The 23,367-nt window shown below is 39.6% G+C and overlaps 2 protein-coding genes across 2 annotated transcripts in view; one reads left to right on the top strand and one right to left on the bottom strand.

Moving 5' to 3' along the window:
- SYN2 (synapsin II) overlaps positions 1-23,367 on the top strand; it is a 141,884-nt gene that overhangs the window by 76,400 nt on the left and 42,117 nt on the right. The window lies entirely within an intron of this gene.
- On the bottom strand, positions 1,323-18,799 carry TIMP4 (TIMP metallopeptidase inhibitor 4). The gene is made up of 5 exons (XM_083429253.1): positions 18,431-18,799; positions 10,346-10,443; positions 7,553-7,667; positions 3,694-3,818; positions 1,323-2,179 (listed from the first exon to the last, which is right to left on the bottom strand). Exons 1-5 carry the CDS (start codon positions 18,558-18,560, stop codon positions 1,982-1,984), a joined length of 666 nt encoding a protein of 221 aa, XP_083285379.1. The 5' UTR covers positions 18,561-18,799; the 3' UTR covers positions 1,323-1,981.

Raw genomic sequence — 23,367 nt, 5'->3', positions numbered from 1 at the left:
AGTAGTATGTCCCATTGTATCCTAAAAGGTGTATGGGGCCGCAACATATGGATCTGTCCCACTGCCTCATAATGCAGTTTGCAAAACAGGTGGAGAACAGTGGCACCTCTACTGGATTATGAAATAGTCAGAGATGCTCATGGTCAAGGGAGAACATTGTTCCTGCTTCCTCTTTTATGGTGTATCTATAGAAACAAATTTATAAGCTGGGGTGAATGCATAGGTCATAGGAAGTTGTTTTATACTGAATCAGACCATCTAGCTCAGCGTTGTGTACTCTGGCTGGTAACATCTCTGTACCGTATCATGCAGGAGCCTTTGCTTAGCTGCCTCTGGATGCTGGGAATTGAACCTGGGACCTTTTGCATGCAGGGCAGATGTTGTATTACTGAGCTGCAGTCTGTGCAAATTCTGCTGTAAAACAGTGGTGGACAGAAAATAGGTATCAATAATTAGGAACTACAAGCAGGTCAGCGGCCAGATCACCATCAAGGGATATCATTAGAAGGTTAGCACCTCTTTAATCGCCTGCTCCAGAAGTTAGGACCCGAACCAGTTGCTTCAAGTTACAAGAAAAGAGATTCTGGCTAAACACCAGGAAGAACTTTCTGAGGGTAAGGGCTGTTCTACAGTGAAACAGACTCCCTCCGGAGGCTGTGGATACTCTTTCATTGGAGGTTTTTAGCAGAGGTCGTATGGCCACCTGTCATGGATGCTTTAGTTGAGATTACTGCATTGGAAGGGGCTGGACTAGAGGACTCTCAGGATTCCTTACAGTTCTAAGATTCTATGAATGTAGAACTATTTTGTATGAAGAAACCAGGAAATTGCATACTCAGTAGAGGCCGTTATACCTGAGCTGTCCTTTATTTGTCCCATCATATTTCAATACTTAAGTTCCAGGCACTGCATCTGGACAGCTATAATTACTGAAGTAGTGATGATCATGATACTTTCATCCCATGTGTGAGGCCAGCATATCATCCTAGCTTTGTGTTTCAGTCTAAGCTAAAGGTTCTCAAACTCTATCGAGCCTCCTCTGGAAATGCCCTACAATACTTCAAGAGGCACTTGCATTTCATGCCCTAGGATCAATTCATCCATCTTTCTCTTTTGTCCATGTTTTGCTCCCTTCATTTTGCTTGTTTGTGCATAAGTTAGCAAGACTTGAGAACCGCATACATCTCAGACCACTAGAAGAAAAATGTCTTTTTCTAAGATGTATGAAGTTGGTTTACTTGGCCTGTTAATGTCATGGTGTTCATTCCGGGGATGCGAATGTCATAATACTTGTGTAATACAATAATCAGCCTTAGTTTCTGTTTTAGAGTATATTCCAATTGATTGGACTGCTACACTGGATCTGTTTTGATTATCAAGTATGTGTTATGAACAAATCCTTCAAGACAAAGATAAGGCTAGATGAGACATAGTAAGTAGCATACAGAAGAGTGAAGTAGAACATTTTAAATGGCACTCACAAAACATTTAACTTGAATAATCTGAAATGGGAAAAATATTCTTTCATCAGACTTTTTACAGCAGACTGTAATAATATACATACTGTCGAAGCTCTTATGTCTCATGCTACTCCATTTTTTTCAGAAGTACTATTTTGAAATAAAACAGAGTAAATTCATCCTATTAACAGGAGTCCAAATTTTGATGAATCTCGTTTTATATGGTTACATTCATTTTGATTTCAAAAACAGAATTATTGTTATTGTTATTGTTATTATTAAAGAACAAAGAAGTGCTTCCACATAGTTGCTCTCTAAAGTTTTATCAAGGAGTGCTACCTCCAGGAGATTCATTTCTCTTCTTGACTGGATGCCAATTCTACAACCTCTGTACTTTATTTGCACAGCACAATTTGCTTTTGTTTCTAAGCAAGAGACAGTTGTTGGAAGTTCAAAGCAGCAGTGAGCGCACAGCGTCGGATGGACTTAACCCCCTGGGGCTTTGAAAGAAATTACATGATTCATGGTTCACTGATGTCAACAAAATCTTTTTCTGGAGGAGGGCCACCCCGATACCAACTGCATGTTCCATCACTGCGTTTGATACAGGCGTAATGCTTTGCTTGATGACCATACAGCTTCCTCTCTATCAGCCAGTCTGTCCACAGGCATTCATTTGGTGTAGAGATGGAGCAGGGTACCATGTAGCAGGTAGAAATCTAAACATGGAAAAGTACATTAATATCCCAAAATGAATGCATTCCTTCAACATAGATCACAAGACAATATTGACCAACTTAATATATATTTGACTGCACATTTTGTTTCCTGTGAGATGTTACCTTCTTTTAAATATTATTAGTATGAAGAGGAGGAGGAGGAAGAGGAAGAAGAATTAATGGGAATTGGTTAAACACAGTGAAAAGTAAAATAAAAACTTTTCAAAACATCATAAAAACATTATTTGCGCAAGTTGTTCTTATGGTCAGACTACATATTATGCTCTGTTAATGATATGCTGCTATGACCTTATCTATACTTATTTATTGCTCAGCTCTTTCCCGGCAAAGGCTGCACTTAAAAGCTTCTTGTCCAAGTGTGTGTGGGTTAGTTTGTTTTTTACTTGGAGCTTTCCCTGTGAAAACCCGCTCTTTAGCACTCAGTCGGAGCAAACATCAATTCAGATGTTCCGCAAATTGCCATTTGCTCCAGTTGAGCTTTAAAGAGTGGATTTTTTCAGGGAAAGCTCCAGAGGGGGAACAAAAGGGTGCTCAGACATAGACCTTTAAAGTGTGAACAGTGCCTGGAAAGAGTGAAGGAAAAGTAAAGGTGAAAAAGCCCTATGTCTCTTGCTTTCCCTTCTTTCCTAGCCACAGACACCCTCCCAAAATTGTTGTGTGGCTTCACAAAAGGTCCCATTAGTGACAACAGGTACTTAAAAACAATAACAGCAGCTAACCCTTTACTAGTCACACAGTGGGTGGGGTGAGTTGTAACTGGGGAGGGAAGGGATAAACTTCCCAGTGTATTGCAGTGAGGCCTCCTAAGATTGTAAAAAAACCCCAAGAAATTTAACTGCACATTTCACCTTAAGCTAAACATGTAGTCTGACCCTTAGAGTCATGAAGTTTGTATTGATGTTGCACATGTATCTTTAGGACAGATTTCTACATTATGCACATGAAATACGGGAACCAGCCTTGAGTGCATGCGCCGTTTTTATGATAAACATATATTTTCATGTAAAACATGGCCTATTCATCTAATTCTCACCAGCAGTATCTAGCACTGGTGAGAAAATTGTCAAGGAGATCAGATGGAAATACAAAGAAAAGTTGTGCTAGATATGGCAGGTTAACAAGAATCACCCAAGCCAAGGCAGCTTGATGTGGGAAAGTATAACACACAAGTGTGTATACTTTCCTTCAAGTCAGAATGCATCCCATATTAGTTTTAATGAGAAAAGGCAGGCCAAAGAAGGCTAATTCCAGGGTAGCCAACATAGGATTTTCACATATTGTTTGATGACAACCTCCATCCCTCTGGATCACTGGCCAAGCTGGTTCGGGCTGATGGGAATTGTAGTCCCAACAACTGCTGGTGGGCACCTTGTTGGCTGCCTGGGCGTATCAGTTCAAACAAATACTCAAATGAAAGAGATTGCCTTGCTCAACCTTTCTTGTGCTATAGGTCTGAAAGAGCAATGATACTCCAATGGGTAAGGTATACTTACTTTACATCCACAGCCCATTTGATATCTCTGATTTAGGCTTTTCTTTTGAGAGAAGGTAAGGTCATCCCATGGTTCAATGTAATTGCACAAATGGATAAGAACTTTACCGTCATCTAAAATCTGTCCTGCATTGGAGTAAACATCAAAACACAGGATTCAGAATTGCATTCCCAACACTAAAGATACAATCCACATCAATGATGTGGTTTACTTTTTAACTTCAGTTACAGTGGTACCTCGGGTTAAGTACTTAATTCGTTCCGGAGGTCTGTTCTTAACCTGAAACTGTTCTTAACCTGAAAACCACTTTAGCTAATGGGGCCTCCTGCTGCTGCTGCACCACCGGAGCACGATTTCTGTTCTCATCCTGAAGCAAAGTTCTTAACCCGAGGTACTATTTCTGGATTAGCGGAGTCTGTAACCTGAAGCGTATGTAACCTGAAGCGTATGTAACCCGAGGTACCACTGTACTTGTGAATGTCACCCTGAGATTTGCTGAAGTAATTTTTTTTTTAACATAATGAATAAATACATGGAGCCTGCAAGGAAATGTTGCTGTGTAAGCCCACCATTAAATGGAATAACACTGATCCATCCTGAGTCTCCTTCAGGATACTGTTTTTATTGTTGTTATTTATTTAAATTTCTATCCTCTCTTAGATGCCCTAACTACAAACTACTGTTCTTCTGTATACCTTGCCTGCTAGAAACTACTGGGGTTTTTTTGGGGGGGGGGGGTCACATATCGCAAATAGATAGACATAGGCCAATGCGGAGCTTGTCTGAAGCCCAGGGCAGGAGTCCTGTTAGAATAAAGTTATAAACTTAAGCAAAAAGCAGCCAGTCTGTTAGCTGGCTTAGTCCTCCAAGGCATAGAATCATAGAGTTGGAAGAGACCACAAGGGTCATCGAGTCCAACCCCCTGCCAAGCAGGAAACACCATCAGAGCACTCCTGACATATGGTTGTCAAGCCTCTGCTTAAAGACCTCCAAAGAAGGAGACTCCACCACACTCCTTGGCAGCAAATTCCACTGTCAAACAGCTCTTACTGTCAGGAAGGTCTTCCTAATGTTTAGGTGGAATCTTCTTTCTTGTAGTTTGGATCCATTGCTCCGTGTCCGCTCCTCTGGAGCAGCAGAAAACAACCTTTCTCCCTCCTCTATGTGACATCCTTTTATATATTTGAACATGGCTATCATATCACCCCTTAACCTCCTCTTCTCCAGGCTAAACATGCCCAGCTCCCTTAGCCGTTCCTCATAAGGCATCGTTTCCAGGCTTTTGACCATTTTGGTTGCCCTCCTCTGGACACGTTCCAGTTTGTCAGTGTCCTTCTTGAACTGTGGTGCCCAGAACTGGACACAGTACTCCAGGTGAGGTCTGACCAGAGCAGAATACAGTGGCACTATTACTTCCCTTGATCTAGATGCTATACTCCTATTGATGCAGCCCAGAATTGCATTGGCTTTTTTAGCTGCCGCGTCACACTGTTGGCTCATGTCAAGTTTGTGGTCAACCAAGACTCCTAGATCCTTTTCACATGTACTGCTCTCAAGCCAGGTGTCACCCATCTTGTATTTGTGCCTCTCATTTTTTTTGCCCAAGTTCAATACTTTACATTTCTCCCTGTTAAAATTCATCTTGTTTGTTTTGGCCCAGTTCTCTAATCTGTCAAGGTCGTTTTGAAGTGTGATCCTGCCACCCCTCCCAGTTTGGTGTCATCTGCAAATTTGATCAGGATGCTCTTGAGTCCATCATCCAAGTCGTTGATAAAGATGTTGAATAAGACCGGGCCCAAGACAGAACCCTGTGGCACCCCACTAGTCACTCTTCTCCAGGATGAAGAGGAACCATTGATGAGCACCCTTTGGGTCCAGTCAGTCAGCCAGTTACAATTCCACTGAGTGGTAGCATAGTCAAGACCGCATTTTACCAGCTTCTTTACAAGAATATCATGGGGCACCTTGTCAAATGCCTTGCTGAAATCAAGGTAGGCTACATCCACTGCGTTCCCTTCATCTACCAGGCTTGTAATTCTGTCAAAAAATGAGATCAGGTTAGTCTGACATGACTTATTTTTCAGAAATCCATGCTGACTATTGGTGATCTACCAGGCTTACTACACTTACCCACTTGTGGGAGTTTACTATAGATCCCCAAGCCAAACGGAGGACATAGATGATGCCTTCCTGGAACAGATGGCCAAGCATGCAAAAGGAAGGGAGATAGTAGTAATGGGGGACTTCAATTACCCGGATATTTGTTGGATGTCAAACTCAGCCAAGAGCATAAGGTCAAACAGATACCACCCAGTCAGTCTGACATCAATACCAGGGAAGATTCTGGAGCAGATCATTAAGCAAACAATCTGTGAGCACCTAGAAAGGAATGCTGTGATCACCAATAGTCAGCATGGATTTCTGAAAAATAAGTCATGTCAGACTAACCTGATCTCGTTTTTTGACAGAATTACAAGCCTGGTAGATCTGGGGCAAGTGTACCTGGCTACCTCCCTCTTGCACAGGCCTGGACACGGTGATAGCCACTATTGGAGGTAATGGCACAGTTCAGACTTTTCTGAGTTTTAAAATTTTATTTAGTACTGTAGTTTACAAATTTGTCTCCATATCTGAAATGGCAAGAAGGACAACTTTTTGAATTAAAACAAGGGGCACAATTGTAACAGAAATTTCTCTGGGTTGTATCCAACTAAATCACTGCATATGCAGACAAGTGCAACAGAACTTGTCATCCTAAACCCACTGCCATCTACTCTGGGAGGTTTTCCCAATTAGCCCAATCTGCTGTTTGGGTGGTGGTGCACAGGGCCTTGCAGAGCCAGGCAGAGGCCCGGGCCAGGTAGATAATGTGCCCCCCCTTTTTTACCCTGGGGATAACTGTAGTCTTATAAATAAGTATATAAACAAAAGTTTATATACTTTAGGGACGCGGGTGGTGCTGTGGGTTAAAGCCTCAGCGCCTAGGGCTTGCCGATCGCAAGGTCAGCGGTTCGAATCCCCGTGGCGGGGTGCGATCCCGCTGTTCGGTCCCAGCGCCTGCCAACCTAGCAGTTCGAAAGCACCCCCGGGGGCAAGTAGATAAATAGGGACCGCTTACTAGCGGGAAGGTAAACAGCGTTTCCGTGTGCGGCTCTGGCTCGCCAGAGCAGCGATGTCACGCTGGCCACGTGACCCGGAAGTGTCTTCGGACAGCGCTGGCCCCCGGCCTCTTTGAGTGAGATGGGCGCACAACCCTAGAGTCTGTCAAGACTGGCCCGTATGGGCAGGGGTACCTTTACCTTTCCCTTTATAAACAAAAGTTATGATGACAAATAATTTTATTTCAAGGCTTGAACAGTATCTGCATATAAAGCCCCAGTGATTGTGAATAGGCTGACCGAGGCCCCCTTTGGAATCGGAGGTCCGGGCCAAGTGGCCCATATGGCTCCACCCTCTGTCTGGGCCTGGTGGTGCAGGGGCCTATTGGCCCAGATTCCACTAATTCTGCATGCTATTGGAAGCCAGCACAAGGGGGCCTTTCCTACCCTCTCATCCCACTATGGCTTCCCCAGATCCATGCTGGAGAGTCACAAGAATTCCCATAAAAACAGGTAGAGGGGGGTTCATACTGTCTGCCAAGCAGAAATGCTTGCGCTGATGGAACAACCACAAGAGCGCAATGTTTTAATTTGGTATCATATTACTTACTCAAGTTTTCCACAGCAGCACAGTCCAAACTTTGGCTTTATATGGGCTCCAGTATTTATACTGTTAAATAGCATAATAAGCTCTTGATTCCCACTGGCCATGGTACTGTAATATATATTTTGTGTACTGCCTTGGTTTCTCTGTACCGTACCTGTAAGGAGATATTGCTTCTTGTTGTTAGCTTCTAATTTCACCCCACAAAGAGAGGAATCGAAAGGTGTGAAGACATATTGAACATCTTTCAACTTTTCAAATCCTTTGAACATCTGTATTAGGAAAAAGGAAGGAAAAAGTGTTGTGAATAAGATTTTTTGTGAGGTTACAATTGAAACCTTGCTGGTATGGTGGGTGGCAGTACAGCTAGATAAGATTGTCCAGCTTTGTGGCTTGACTAGCCAGTATGTGCAAACTCCTGTCCACAGGGTAGCCAACTCCTAAGGGCTGTGGGGGCTTTGGCCCCCACAATAAAATATTTGAGGGGACCATGCTTCCCAAAAGTTGATGGGCATTCCCATTCAAATTGTGTGTGTGTGCCACATCATGGGATCAATTATCCGGAGAAGGGCTTACCTGGACCCCCACAATATTTTATTCACATTGGCACTCCTGCTCTTGGAGGGCTAGGGGAGAGCAGAGTAGGAACCTCTCCCCTTTAGCTTGCTCCTCAGTTATAAATTGGAGGCTAATCAAGCCATTAGCCAAGGCTGCAGTTAAATGTTTAGTCATATAGTTTAGAAATTCTACTTTGCATAGCAACAGAACCATGAATAAACCACAACATTTAACATAAATAATTTTCACACAAATATTTGCTTGATTAGCCTGGCAGTTTTGTAAGGCTGAGTTCTAGTGTTGTATTAAACCCTGTTTTTAGTATGAATTTCAGAAAAGTGACATATTCAGTTTTGGCCTTCCTATATGCTGAGCCTCTGTTCTTGATAGCATTATTTTAGTTTCCTATTGTCCAATGCTCACGTGGAAAGTATTCGGGCAAGTTACTAGAACTACAAATTCCATCTTTTCCAATAACTGGCTAGGGATGATCAAATTATAATCCAAAGACATGTGGAAGGCACCATGTTGCCTACCCCTGAATGTCATAATTCTTTCTTAAACAATGCACACAAAAAGCCTATGTATATTATTTTTGAAAGGAAATCATGAAATGCGCCTTCTAAATGACTTCCATCAGTAATTGTTGATTAAATGCAACTGTAAATGAGTTCCCATTATTATATTGTGTTAAGTGTTGGCAACTGTAAACAGCTATAAATTCAAAATATTGCTAAAAAAAATGTATCTGAAGTTTAAATGCTGAACAGAAAGGTTTCTTTAAAAAACATAGTAACAGATCTAAATTTAGGCCAACCATCGCAACATAGCACAAGTGAATTTTATCTATCCAAATGAAGTTTACTTTTTAAAAAATTATCTAGTCTTATCTTTGCACATTTATATTTTATTACCATTTACAAGGGATGGAAACTATAAAGGAATGTCTCAGGTCTATAAATATTCTAACATGTAAGACAGCTATGTCTTTACAGTACCATTTAAGTCAAAGCACAAATTTTGCTCTTCCACTCAAAAGTTTATGTATCTTGATTTTTTTCCTAATAAAATGTGTTCATCAGTAGCAGTGCTCTCTGCTGAACTCATCCAAACAAATATGATATGTGGGTGCTTAAGTGTTTGCCAGTACAAACTGTCACAAAGCACGTGTTGAAGTCAGCGCAGATATGGGAGGAATTGGTCTTGCAAATATCATAACCACAAGGCTCCTCCAGCCTCATAACTGCCCTAAATGGAATTCCCCAGATGCAATACAGGTGGAAAAGACTTCTCTACTGCCAGCTACACCATGAAATATGTTCTATTCTGTGTTCAATGGGATTCCCCCCCCCCCCAAGTTTTCCTTCTGCCACTAGCAAAAGAGAAAGAAAGGATGCAGCTAGAGAAGCTGTTGAAGCTGATGAAAGGTTCCTCTGGATGTGGACCCAACCTGAGTATCAAGGAACAATGCTGGATCTAAGAGCATCCTCAGACTTGCAACCCTGACCTTTCAGGTGAACCAGGATATTGGCTATACAGAACTACTCATTATCAAAATCAAATGACACCTTTACACTTATTGCTGACTTTGAAATTAGAGACAAATGTAGATTAGACAGATTCTCTTTCCATCATACATATTTTCAGAAAGCTTTTTCTGCCAAGAGTATGCATAAGAGCCATCTAAACCCATGCAGTGTCCACTCTTAATGTATAATCCCATAAAGTCTGAATCAACCATTGTAACCCTAAGATTCCTAAACCGAATAGTTGGGGAATATCTCATTCTAGGCTTTCTCAAGCACCTACCAGTGGTGGTATAAAATGAATCTGATAACATAAATCTCTCTCTCTCTATATATATATATAACTACTGTTGTTGATGTTCTGGTAACATCTTGTAATGTGTTATATGTTGGGCTGCCTTTGAAGACTGTTCAAAAAGCAGCTGGTGCAAGAATTTGGCAGCCAGCTTGTTGACTGGGGCAGGTCAGGCTGAACATATAACCCCAATTCTGGCATAGCTGCACTGGCTACCAATTAGTTTCCAAGAATCTGCAAAGCAAAGTGTTTGAATCTGTCCTGAATCTTGTTTCTAACACAAGTACTTACAATTATGGTTTTCCATTTGTTGTTTTCTAATACAACTTCCAATACAAAAAATATTTCTCCGAAACATGGATCAGACATGATTACTTCAGAAGCTATAAAATCACATTACAGCACAATCTTATATATGTCTGATCAGAAGTTCAACAGAATTTATGCCCAGATAAGTAGTATGTGTTGCACCCTTATGTGCACTTTGGAAATTGAGTATAAAACTGACCAGGAGTAGTAGTAGTATTCAGTGGCATTTAAGCATCATAATAAACAAGTTTTTTTCATGTACCTTTATTTGTTTGATTTCATATCGAATCATTTTGTGAGTATGAAGAGGGTCTTCACTTGATGCGATCACTTTTTCACTGGAAATCTTTGCTCGAATCACTGCGAGTAAATGAAAGCAAGACAGACATTTTAGAATTTATTCACCTGTTCTTTCTGTAGTGTGACATATTATTTGTACTATAAAGCACAGCTGCTGTTATATTTAGTACAGTCTATTTCTCTTTCCCACCCCCAGCTAATATGAAGAGGAAAGTGATTAAGACTAGAGTTCTCCTATGGTAATGATTTCACATAGCAAGTGCTTACATCTATATTTCAACCAAATTCTGTTAAGGCAGTACTGATGTTGTATCAGGCTGGTTCACATGACTTCACAATGGGAATATGTGGACTCCTAAGGGGAGCTCATAGCTACATCGCTCCTTCTCTGTCCTTTGTACTGCTGTCCCAAGATGAGCCAAGGTTTGGTATAGCATTAAGTTCAAATTGGGAGTTCTCATAGTTAAGCTCTATAGTCACTAACCACAAGCTGTAACCCAGGTTTGCTCTTGCATTAGTTCAATATGAGTTGGTAGCAATAAGCAAACTTCTCTCCAAGTACCCCCATATTTGCACACTCTCAGTAAACTACATATATTTCAGCTTTCTGTGCTGTGCAGTCCAAGCTTCTTTGTGCTGCCTTCCACCAGTGACCAGATGAAAATGGATGTCCTTGCCCCACCCCACTACTATTAGGCAAAGAAACTGTTCCCAAGGTAAACAATGTATAGCAGCCTTCAAATAGCATAGCAGCACTGCTGCTCTGAAGGATGTTTGTATATAGTTGCTCTTCTTCCTAGACGTGTTATGCTCTTTGCCCATACAAGTGCTGGAGCTCTTTACTAGGAAGAGATGATTCAGTCTTTCCTTCCCATGCAAGGTCTTAACACCTTAATCCTCCCTCGAACATCTCTTGCATACAGCAAAGGAGTGAAGAAAAATTGTAGTCATGTGATGTATTTAACGTTGGGGGGGGGGGTAACAGGTAGAAGATTAAGACCTCCTTCTCTCTCACTAATTTTTCTGCAGTTCCTGTTATTTTTCATCTACCTGATATGATGATAGCATAGGGGTGCCATCATGTCCAACAACTTTTGTGTCCAATGAATTGGATACTAAGGCCTCTTGAAAGAAATTTTGGGCTACTGATAAGAAAATATTCACAGCCCATTCCTACCTAAGTCTCAAGCCTCAGGTAGATGGTTGATCATCTACTGTTTGATGTGGACATCACCAACAAGAGATAGATAAATGAGGGAAATCTGTAGCTATTTCTGCCTGCCAGACATCCGTTCCCTGGGCTCCCTGGGCTAGCCAACAGTCTGAAAACTATTTTGCTCCTCCCTCTATTCTGCCAAACTCAACAAAGGAGAGGTGGACCATGTCAATTCTCCCCGGTCCCCCCACCGCCGCCGCTGCCCTTTCGCTGAGGATAATTTTATATAACTGAAAGATGTGCATAGCTGCAGTTTTACTGATGGGTAATGCATTTTCAAAGAAACCATACTAGATGAGAAAACCCCACCTATGGGCCACAGTATTTTAAATTTTATTTTGACAGTTTTACAGTGGTACCTCTAGTTACGAACTTAATTCATTCCGGAGTCTGTTCTTAACCTGAAACTGTTCTTAACTAGAGGTGTGCTTTTGCTAATGGGGCCTCTTGCTGCTGCTGCGCAGCCGGCACACGATTTCCATTCTCCTCCTGGTCAAAGTTCTCAACTCGAGGTAACTCTTCCAGGTTAGCAGAGTTCGTAACCTGAGGCATTTGTAACCTGAGGCATTTGTAACTCGAGGTACCACTGTATAAGAAATGAATGTTGTTTTGTGTCCTGCAGTATTGCAGAAAGCCCGCTCTAGATATTTCTGTCTTGCAGTCATGAAGAAAATACAGACCCCTAAAGATTTGGTTAACCAAAATTGTAATGATGAAGTTGCTCTCCTGTGTATCAGTATGGGTTGTCTCTTCCAATTTGTGTTCAGCTGTATGCTGTTCTCTTATTTCAGCTGGAGTCAGCCATCATTAGTGTGATGAATGGTAGCCAATTTGGAAATATCAACTGTGATAATTACACAAATTAGCTACTTCGTATTCTTTCAGTGGTAAAATACTGGATCACCCAAGTTTGCTGATTAATACATCAGTAGGGTTTTTTTTTAATGAGTTCCAGAGCTTCAGAACTCATAACAAAATCGCTGGCAAGGACGCTGGGATCTTATTCATTGAGGTTCATGAGTTTGTCTATAAAAGAAATTTTAAAATGTTTCCAACATGCTTCCATAGCCCCCAAACCACACTTCCTTTGAGCAAACAAAATACAATTTGCTGTGTGGCAAATGAGGACATTTGCAAAAGCCTGTTAGTTAGCATTATGCAGCAGAAAAGGTATGTGTAAGCTCCTTCTAGCTTTATAAGTCACTGCACTTAACAATGATGTAGATGTCCTGTAGGAAGGAGCCTCAAGGCTAGCCCTACCATAAGGGAGAGTGAGGTGACTATCTCAGGCAGGATATTTTTTTGAAAGGGCAGCATATTGTTAGTTTTTTAATGTATTATTGCTGTATTTATATTGCCAGAGTGTAGGGTAGACTGTTGTGGGATATTCTGCTTCAGCTGCAAAACAACAACAACTTTGCTGGCAGTATTGAGTATTATACAAATTGGCATGACCAGGCAAGGGAGTTCTGCCACTTGCTCTCTGTCTCAGGTGGCAAAATGTCTTGGGCTAGCCATGGATGACCTAAAGCAGGAATGGCCAACATCTTAAGTCCAGGAGGTAGAATTTATGTATTAATACATTTCTGTTAGTGTATATATATATATTATATGGATGCTTCTTTGTATATATATATTTTTTTATATGGATGTTTTAAGATGGTCTATATCTGTAATGCCTAATAAAGGTTTAGAGAAAGAAAAAGTATTAACTCCTAGCTACTTGGTGGCCATGAATTATAGAAGGGAGAACTATACTGCCACTCGTGAAAGCTGGATAATTATTCTTTAAGGGCTTTGAATTCAGTTGTGTGGCCAGCTATCCAAGCTTATGGCATAGGTTGTTGCTGCAAAGGAACTTGCTTCTCCAGTATGGGGTCATGGGGTCAAGCTGCTCCTGTTCTAAACAACAACTCAGAACTCTCAGTTCCTCACAGGCTGAGCAAAAATGTCTTGAAAATATTGATTATTCCACAGGTGTCAGCTACAGCAGCTGCTTATTATCACCATCACATTATTATTAATATTATCATCACCATTACCTCATTTTTGAGTCTAGAAATCCTCTAGGTAGTTTGCAAAACCCCCACAATATTTCAGTACAAAGCTATGGTTAGCTAAGGGTGGAGTGGGGGGTGGTATATTACTTCCATTTGTCCTCTTGATCATAAGAACATCAGGAGAGCTAACATCATGTACACAAAGAGCATAAATGTTGCAGTTCTATTCACACTTACATGTGAGTAAGCATCACTGAACAGTGAAGTAAGCATGCAAAGGACTGCACTTTTGAGACACTTTATATTATTTTTATGCTAAATTCATCAGCATGGAAGAGGGCCAGATTAAACATGAAATTCTATGAGAGCCTGTGAGGAATATCTGTGAGGAATAGAAAGCATCCATCATCACTAACTAAGACATACATTCTGTTTCCATAAATATTAAGTATTTTATATAAATAGATACTTGGAAGATGCATATAACTTCTCTCTCCTTACTGTCGATTAAAAAACATCCAGTTAGGCCTTGATAGTGGGGTGGAGGAAGTAGGGCAGTTTCTATCTGTATGGCTGCTTCTCATGGTCAGGAAGAGTTTATATTATATTGTTTGGCTGGGGCTGCTACAGTTTTCTCTTATTTTGCCAATTGAAGGAGTTTCTCTTCGAAACTGGGATCACCAGCTTCTAGTCCTGTCTGTTGCTACAGCTGCTCCGCCGCTTTCAAGAATTCCCTTGTGCCGGCGATATGAATATATATTACTAATTGTTATATTGAATTTGTTGTGATAAGTCTGAAGTTCCGCTTGTATGCACTGTATGCCTTGTAATAGTGGGTACACTGTGATGAACACATTTGTTGTACTTTGTTTGCTATATATTGTAGCTTCGTATGCTGACCTGAACCCCTGTTTTCCTCCCCATTTGTGTAGGTTCTCACACAGTGGGTTCCTTAATTTTTTGTGCTTACTGATTTCTTTGACACATTTACCTGAATTCTGGAATCTCTCCTAAAATATACTTTGAGCAAAGATGGTTCTTGCCACAAATACAGTGCTCAATATCTGTAATTTTCAGTAGGTAGGCTCAATTTCTTTCAATAACTCTTAAAAGTCTAATTTACTTCCGAGTAGAATCAAGTGTGAGGTAAGATGTAGGAGGTAAAAAATAATGCTCATGTTCTGAAAAGTAATTATTACTTTGAAGCTAGTTTGTCAAGTTATTTTGAAAGGTCACATATAAAGGTATATAAACAGTGTGTAGTAGATAACATAATTGTCTACTGTGTGCCCAATATAGAATTTTTGGTGCCATATACTGAAACAAACTTATGTTTAAGAATCATGCACTTGTTTTCTGCCACCATCCCGCATGATATTTCTCAATTCCAGCACACCAGTTTATTTCTTCCAAGTTACTTGGGCCTACTTAGTAGCTATGAATGTTTCGAAACTAGGCATAGCTTGAAGCAACAAAAGCAGCTAAACCACTAATCACACAGACAAATGCAACAATGAAAGTGCTTCTTGTTTCATCTTGGGAATGGTAAGGGTTCTGAATTAGCCAAAGGTCACCCATGTACGGTCTGTTGATTTAACCAGTGCCTGGGATACCCTCCTTCATTCACATATAATTTTCAAAGGAGCAAAATTAATAAAAAGGACCAGAAATGGAACGGCAAAAAAGATAGGAACAGCTGAAGCATTAACACAATTTTCATATCCCTTTAGTATAACAATTTTTTCTTTTCTTCTTTTTATATTGATTTACTATGTGCTGTGAGATTCCCTTAACATCCCAATGGATAAAGAAACTGCAAACTGAACATTAAAATACCACATAATAGAGTAGTATAAACTAGTATATAAAGCAGCTTTATATTATAAATATAAACAAATTAAACTGACATAACCAATGAATACTCATTTGAAAAGATCAAAACAAACTGTGTATAACTAAGCCTAACACATTTTGACCATTCTTCAGTGGTCTGTATGTACAATAGGTACATATGTACATATGTATATGTTTCTGACCTCTGAGATGGCTGACGTAAGCAAAGCAAATGCATTGGAAGGGCAAGATAAAAGTTTTATAAAGTAGTCAATAAAGAAGTTAACAATTATTAATAACTTAACTAGAACTAAAAATAGTAAAGAACTTTCAAAGAAGTGAAAGTCTGGTGCTAAAAATTTATCATATTTAGATGCTATTCTGCATTCACAGACTTACTACTATTTTTCATGTTTTTCGTAATCATTCTCTAATTTTTCATGCTCTGTAAAAAGGATGTTCAGACTATGGAAGTGATATTTCTGAATTTTTACAACCCACAACTCTTGCAAAGTAGAGCTACACAAGAGCAGTCATATGATCACTTCCATCCCTCATAGTATATCAACCGGAGCTCCTTCAGTAGTTATAATGTCTTAAGAGAATTCTACAAATATCAACCTCTATCATGTTTCCTTCTCATGTTTGATTTGGAAAAGGGAGCAGCAGGTATAGGCAGTGGTAGAACTACATTGGGGGGGGGGCTGAAGTTTGAGCTGTTGTGGGGACCCCTTTGCAACCAGCAGTGAGAGCTGGGTAACCACTGTTATCTTCTTCAATGGGGTTGTTCCATGATAGATCACCACAATTTTTAAAAAAATAACTACTATATCTCAGATTTTGATTAAAATTGCTATACTGGATTATCCCACAAGTCACTGGTGTGGATAAATATTTCCTATGCCTTGTAGTTTTCAAGTTATTGGTGGGGGGGCTGGTAAAAATTAGGGAGATGTTATATACATACATGAATAAAGTCGCTCCCTCCAGGATTAGGAACCCTGAAGCTGAAACTTCATTTGTTTCATAGTAGATTAGTCCCTGGGTATAGGAAACATTCACAATTCTGTGACCATACTTCAAAAGCGAGCACCTAATTCATAGGTGGCATTCTTCCATATGCTTTCTGAGCGTTGGCCTTAAGTATAAATGACAATGGCTGCGAAGTGTACTTCAGAATACGGAAATATGGGTTTACAGGAAGGACCTACAACAAAATGCTGCAGCGCTTAGTGCTTCTGTTCAGCATTCCATCCCCTCCTCCTCATTTTCCTACTACACCTCAGTCAGCATTATGTGACTACTGAGCATGCTCAATTCTCACTGGTCTGTTTTGAGTGGGTGTGCTTTGGCCCCCTTCAATTCTTTTTGCTAAATATTTTTGAGCTTCTGAGGTTTCTTCGAGAATGTTGATACATCCCTCTTGTTTCTTAGTGGCCCCATTTTGGCTAGAATCCTGCCAGTATTCACCAGCTGAGTTTATTATTAGTAGGTATAATAGCAAGCATAAGATCTTTCTCTGTAGTCCACATTAGTCAGTAGTTATATATGCTGTTTAGAAAAACTGGATGGTCTTTGCTTTCCCCAGCCACCTGTCACATTAACACTCCAAAGGTCTGAGTAAGTAAAGGTTCAGTAGTCCAGATTAAACATGCACCCAGTTATGTTTTTAGTTGCCCATATAAAGCACTTCGAGAATTAAATCTGTTAAGTAACTAAACATTCCATTCTGCTCCACTGTAGCAACTGAGATATTTGTTTACTTTTAAGTAATGCATGCACTTGGATCAAGTTAGTGTTTTGCATGCTTGGTTTTCAAACCCTAGAAAAAGGTATTTGAAGAATTGTGTAAAGGGATCCTCCCCCTTATATTGATGCTTAATGTACTACTAAACACTGTCGGGTGTCAGAGTCTTCTTTCCTAGTTTCAAACTGGTCATCAGCACAATATCTGTGCGAATATATTTCACATTTCAGAGCAGTGTCATGCACCAGAATTGTATCAGATGCATTTTGAATACTGCTTTCTTTTACGCATTTAACAGCTGTTTAACTGAAGTAACACTAGCTGGTACTTTTTCCTATACTTCACATTATTCTAGGTTGTCATGTCTGGTGTACGTAATTTAATGAAAACATTACTTAACACAGCCAGATTAAGAAACAATTTAATTGATGGTTTTAAGCAGAGTTTGTCATGGCTACAAAGATTTTCTGTCAGCACATGAAAGCAATTAATCAGTATGCAGAAGGTATTGCCTATCCCATAGAGATGCTAATTTTGTGACATTTTAGAAACTCATGTTCTACATTTACTGTTCACTCTGGATGGAAGCTAACTAGCCACAGCTCAAGCTGAAAATGAAAAGACTACAAAAGTCACATTTTCCTATCCTATTCTCTAATTGTAAAACTTTAGTTTTTTAAAAATATAGATCGAATACTTAGTAATAAAACTAGGCATTTTATACTTAGCCTCTATAGAGTATTTTGCAGAAATGTTCAGCCATACACAATTTTAAATAGCATGTTTTGAACATGATACATTCTCGATTTAAAATGATAAAAAGCAGATTATCTTTAAAAATAAGTGAATGTTAATATCTATTTAGAAAGCAGTGTAACAAACAGAATGCCTACAAGCCCTCCACAGAACACATATAACCCACATCCTTATTATTCTACATATTAAATGTCAGAATCTAATGCTCAGAAAATCATCATGAAGAAAACCCATAAAGGATTTCAGCCACCAATTACAACAAATCATTGCAGAGAAAACTGAAAAGCAAAAATAAATGGGAGCAACTGCTTCCAGATGCTTTTGTAATATTATTCTTGAAATCTTTTTTGTGTGTAACCAGTTCTTCAGAGTCCCAAACAACCATTATTGGATATGAGCCCCTAAAGGGTTTGCAGAGAAGTATGCCCACAGTTAATCTAGCGTCACTTGATTTCTTACAGGCAGCATAAAAAGTGTATAGTTTTTATGACTCACCTAAAGCCGAATCGCAGATTTGCTGCTGTGGATGTGCAGGGGCACAGCTGCAAGCCTCTATAAGCTCCTGAATTCTGAGGGTTAGAAGAAGTAGCAGTGAAAATAACAAGGTACTGAGTAGAGGATTCATGCTGCTTGAAACTCGGCTTGCTGGCCAGCTTGAAGAAAATGTTCTTTCGCTCTTGAGTTTATATCTAAACTTCCTAATGCCTGTCTGCTTTCTTCTTTGTGCAACCAGCAGTTCAATTTCAGCAGACTTAAAATGCTTTGCGGGGGGGAGAGCCCTCTCAGCTCAGCCTGAACATATACTTTTGTTAACTGACTTCTAATGTCCCTGACATAAGACCCCCTTTTTTATTGCCCTGATACTTAGTTGTAACCCCGCCTTCCTTTAAGGAAAAAGCACATCATTGGTGAAAATACTGTATGACAGGTTTGCTCTACCAAAGGAAAGGTTACCTTTTTTGATTGCATCACAGTGTTGTTGTTGTGAGTCATTGTCAGCAATAATCACGAAGGCCTTCCAGAAAACACATTCTTCTTGATTTTAGGCTATTTAGAAGGCTTTTTAAAAAGAAGAAGATATAAATTAGCCTGCAATATGGCATGTCATTGTCTGTTTCTCTCGTCAAAATAAAAATGTATGTCAAAGCCATTGCTTCCTTTCACTTTAAGGCTCAGCTTTAGTTTCATCCCCTAATCTCTCTCTGTCCCTTTTAACATTTTCTTGGAATAATGCCTCTATGCTGGTTGCACAGATGATCATTCATGAAGAGGAAATGTTACAAGCATTGCCTGAGAGGCGTACACAGTTGGAACATGCAAACAATACCAGGACAGGATTGCAGTAAAGTAGTTTAGCTGCTATCTGGTAATGGATTTGTTTGAAGTATTAACTTTTATTTTTAAGTGCCCTAAGTCTGAATTTGTAAGAGGAGCTTCTAATTTAACACCATATTAGCAGTGACCTGAAACGGGGGCATGCAGTTTGCAAATATTTTCTGCCCCTGCTAAGTGTGCTCCTTCTTAGCTGTACGGGTGAGAGGGGCAGGGTTTGGGCTTTTTTCTTTTTTTGCTTTTTTGGGAAAGCTACAGAACAGTTCGACATATTGGGGTGGGAAAGCATTTAGCATATTGCATGAACTCCATAAGAACCACTGACTGGTGAGTCATACGAGATATAGATGTATTATCACTGCTTTGGTTGTTCTATAGAAATTCTGTTTTTCCCACATAACATTAAGAAACTGGAATCTTAATTTACACGGCTCAAGCAGCTTGTGACAATTAAAAAATATAATAATCAGCAGGTTGAAAACAATGATTTCTCAAGACAGTAGGAAGGATAGATAACTAATTTCCTAAAACAGCATGAACCTGGCCATGAGCTTCAACTTCAGCGGTAGAGCACCAGAGTTAAAGGGCCAGTTTACTGAAGAAGCATAAAGAAGTTTTAAGTTCTCTGCTGCTGCAATATGGCAAAACACTCTGTTCCTTTGAAATGTGCACCCCCACTTTGTGTTGGTCAGGGAATAAACTAGGGAAATAGAGTTTGGGGGTTTTTTTGCTTCTTATAGAGCCAAGGGCTTGAAAGAACCAAGCAGTATATGTTTGAGATATGTTTTGGAACAAATGTAACTAGTAACTGACTTGACTAATGGCATGATTGTATCCTTCAGCTGAACTCGGCAGAATTATATGTCCACCTGCCACTGTGGCTACTGGGCAGTTTAGCAAAGATCACAGTGGTCTTAGGCTAGATTGACTAGATAGAATACTGCATGCAGTCTACAACTGTTATATAGAAGGGTAATTACTCCTGAGTAATTAGCACCTACCTTTCTTTACTGTGTAAAGTTTACCCTGTAGCAATTGGCATTACAGTAATTACCTGCGGATTAACAAGGGGATCAGTTACTGCCAAACAGCTACCTGACAAGCTGCGAATCTTGGTGGAAAACATACTTCTAAGCAGAACAGGGGGGTTGCATTGTTATTTAACAGTATAAGCAGTGGTCAGGCTGTCAAACTGGGCCACAATGTCAAAGGTATGAGAAAGTGCAGCTCTAGTACGCTACATATATCATGCACTTTCCTGTAGTTCCTTGGCATAGTTTTGACTCCATTTTATGGACTCAAGAACCAGGAAATGGAACAGCATAGGAGACACAGGCAGGAGTGTATATAAGATGCCATGACTGTCCTGTTCCCACAATATCAGAGCTGCTGGGCTTAGAGTAATAGGCTTGCAAAGTGAAATTAAGGAAATTTCTAGCCAGGAGGGAAGATTTTATTATTATTATTATTTTTCCACAATGAAAGAAATAAGGTTCCTCTCATTTTTGTAACACAGCTGAATTTACAGTTTTGTCCTCTCCCCTTTCTTTGTCTCCCCTTCCTGTGCTCAGTCATACTCGTGTCTGGCGCTCAAGTAGTCAGTCAACCAGTTCCATCACCCACAGCTCTCTGGAAAACCAGGGAGCTGAACCACAATGCTGGATATCACATTTGAGAGGGATTGTACATACCCTCCAACATTTATCCAATGAAAATAGGGACGTCCTGTTCCATAATGATAATTTTGCTATTTATATCCCGCACACATTTTATTGGGTTGCCCCAGCCACTCTGGGCAGCTTCCAGCATAAATGAAAACATAATAAAACGATAAATATTAGAAGAAGAAAAACTTCCCTATACAGGATTGCCTTCAGACAGCTTGGGGGTTGGCTAACTCCATACCCTCCAACACTCTCCAGTGAAAATAGGGACATCCTAAGGAAAAGTAGGATATTCCAGGATCAAATAAGAAACTGGGATGGCTTCTCTAAATCATGTCCCTGGAAAATAGGGACACTTGGAGGGTCTGATTGTGTTGATTGCCAATACCCATCTTACCATTCCATAGTGAGGCAAGGAAGTCAACAGGAGCATCAGTGAGGTCAGCTATTAATGCCCTCAGAGCATTCAGGAATCCCACAGATTCTATCAGTTTCAGGGGCAGACTACCCTGCAAAGTCGCCTGTTTCTACAGAGGGGAAGTCCCACCACCATTCCAAACCTAACCTTTTAACAAGCCATCCATGACGAAGGAGTAATTGTAACTCCTCCCACTACCAGTTCATTCCCAATCTATTATATAGTAAAGACCAGATCAAGAGTGTGATCTGCCACGAGTGTAAGGCCCTGATACGTTGAGACATCTCCATGGTTGTCATGGAACCAATTAAATCCTGAGCCAATCTATATAAGATGACTGTGGTGTGGATATTGAAGTTTCAGGAATAACAGAAATGTTCAAGAAGAAACTTGCCTGTTCATGTTATTGTTGGGGCATTTTCTAGTTTCCATTTGATCCGAAAACAAAGGGCATTCCCTAATATTGACGAGGGAAGCCATTTCTCATGAATACGTACAGTTTCCCCATGACATTGCAGTTTCTGTAAAATATTTATAACATCTTGCCCATGGAAGTCGACATGCCATAGTAAACCGGTGTCATAACATGCTCAGTATCTCATTCCATAAAAATGTACTATGCAAATGTTATGCAGCATGTTTTGTTACAAAAATCCAATTAACTGGTAAATAACCTGCTATGAAAAGAGCAATAAAACTACTCAATAATAAAAATTTCCCACAGCAGCAAAGTTTAAACTTAAATAAACATTAAGTTAAACTAATAATTCAGTAGTATAAAACAAAAGGTGAAAAAGAAACCTTATAAACTAAACAAAAATATTATTGTATAATTATTGCCATATTGAACCAAAGTATAGGTTTGTTTTCTTATTTAGTAAAAACAAAATGAACTACAAAGTACCATGTGCCATGTTCTCATGTGTACACAGGAGTAAGGAAACCCAGGGTCAAATTCCTACTAAGCCATGAGGCTCACTGGTAGCCCTTGAGCTTTTCGCTATCTATCAGCCTAACCTACCTCATTGCTTGCATAGGCCTGGCAGAATAAAAATAAAGTTTTCAGCAGATGTTTAAAAGTTGGCACACAAGGTGTGAGTGTGCAGGTGGAGTGTATTGGCATTTTAAGTAAGACCCAGTGGATTCCAGCATGATGTGACTGCTTGTTAATTTAAAATTTGTCAAGGCCTTAGTGGTTCATTGATTGTCATCTCAATTCTTGAAATATACGCATTCTCCAGTTTGTGGTTTCTGATGTCGAATCATTTAAATGATTTCAAAACAAAACAAAACAAAACAAAACAAAGCAAAATATTTTCTGCTAAGCCATCTTCATTGTCGCAAGCAAAATACAGATGGCTGAGAACCAGACCATCTATTGCTATCTTTTTAGTGCTTATAAACTGTTTATGGAACCTCAAGACTGCAAAATACATAATGATGCACAACTCTGAGAAAAATATGCCTGTGTTTCAGATGGAAAATCATTTGGAGCCTTGCTTAAAGCCTTGCTTAATTAATAAATAAATGGAACTAATATTTGAATAGATACATTTTTTAGGTTTTTATTAGTTTGTTTGTTGACATTGGTCTTACTGTTTATATTGTGGTGTAAGTCACTTTGGATCATTTTTGTGACTATAGTGACTAATAAATACTAATACTAATACTAATAACAACAACAACCACGTATTTAAAAATCACAGCTAGATTTTCTCATGATATGCTGTAAATTGAATTTATATCCATTTTAAAAAAGGCGAAAGATTTATACGATCTGAGGTGAAACCAGAATATGAATTTATATCCATTTTAACCACGGATATAAACCCTAACTATAATCCATGTGTATGACACAATGTGAAACTAGTGTGAAATTGTTTTCCAATCATCGGCTCTCCCCACTATTGTTTAGTTTTCTTTGAATGGAAAAACCAAATAAGGAAGCTACAACAGAAGAATAGTGCATATGAACTTTATGTTGCATTCAGATAACCATAATGTTTCTGACCTTCAAA

This window comes from Podarcis tiliguerta (genome assembly GCF_965153285.1).
Source record: "Podarcis tiliguerta genome assembly, chromosome: 2".
NCBI classification, from domain to species: Eukaryota; Metazoa; Chordata; class Lepidosauria; order Squamata; family Lacertidae; genus Podarcis; species Podarcis tiliguerta.
Note: the sequence above shows the minus strand (reverse complement) of the source record. Positions and strands in the feature narration are given on the sequence as shown.

Bases quoted from the DNA above. Each gene is read 5' to 3' on its own strand.
- TIMP4 (XM_083429253.1), bottom strand. From the start codon at position 18,560: ATGAATCCTCTACTCAGTACCTTGTTATTTTCACTGCTACTTCTTCTA. The intron at 10,444-18,430 runs GTGAGTCATAAA...ATTTACTCGCAG, and splicing joins AATCTGCGATTCGGCTTTAG to TGATTCGAGCAAAGATTTCC. The intron at 3,819-7,552 runs GTACGGTACAGA...ACTCCAATGCAG, and splicing joins GAAGCAATATCTCCTTACAG to GACAGATTTTAGATGACGGT.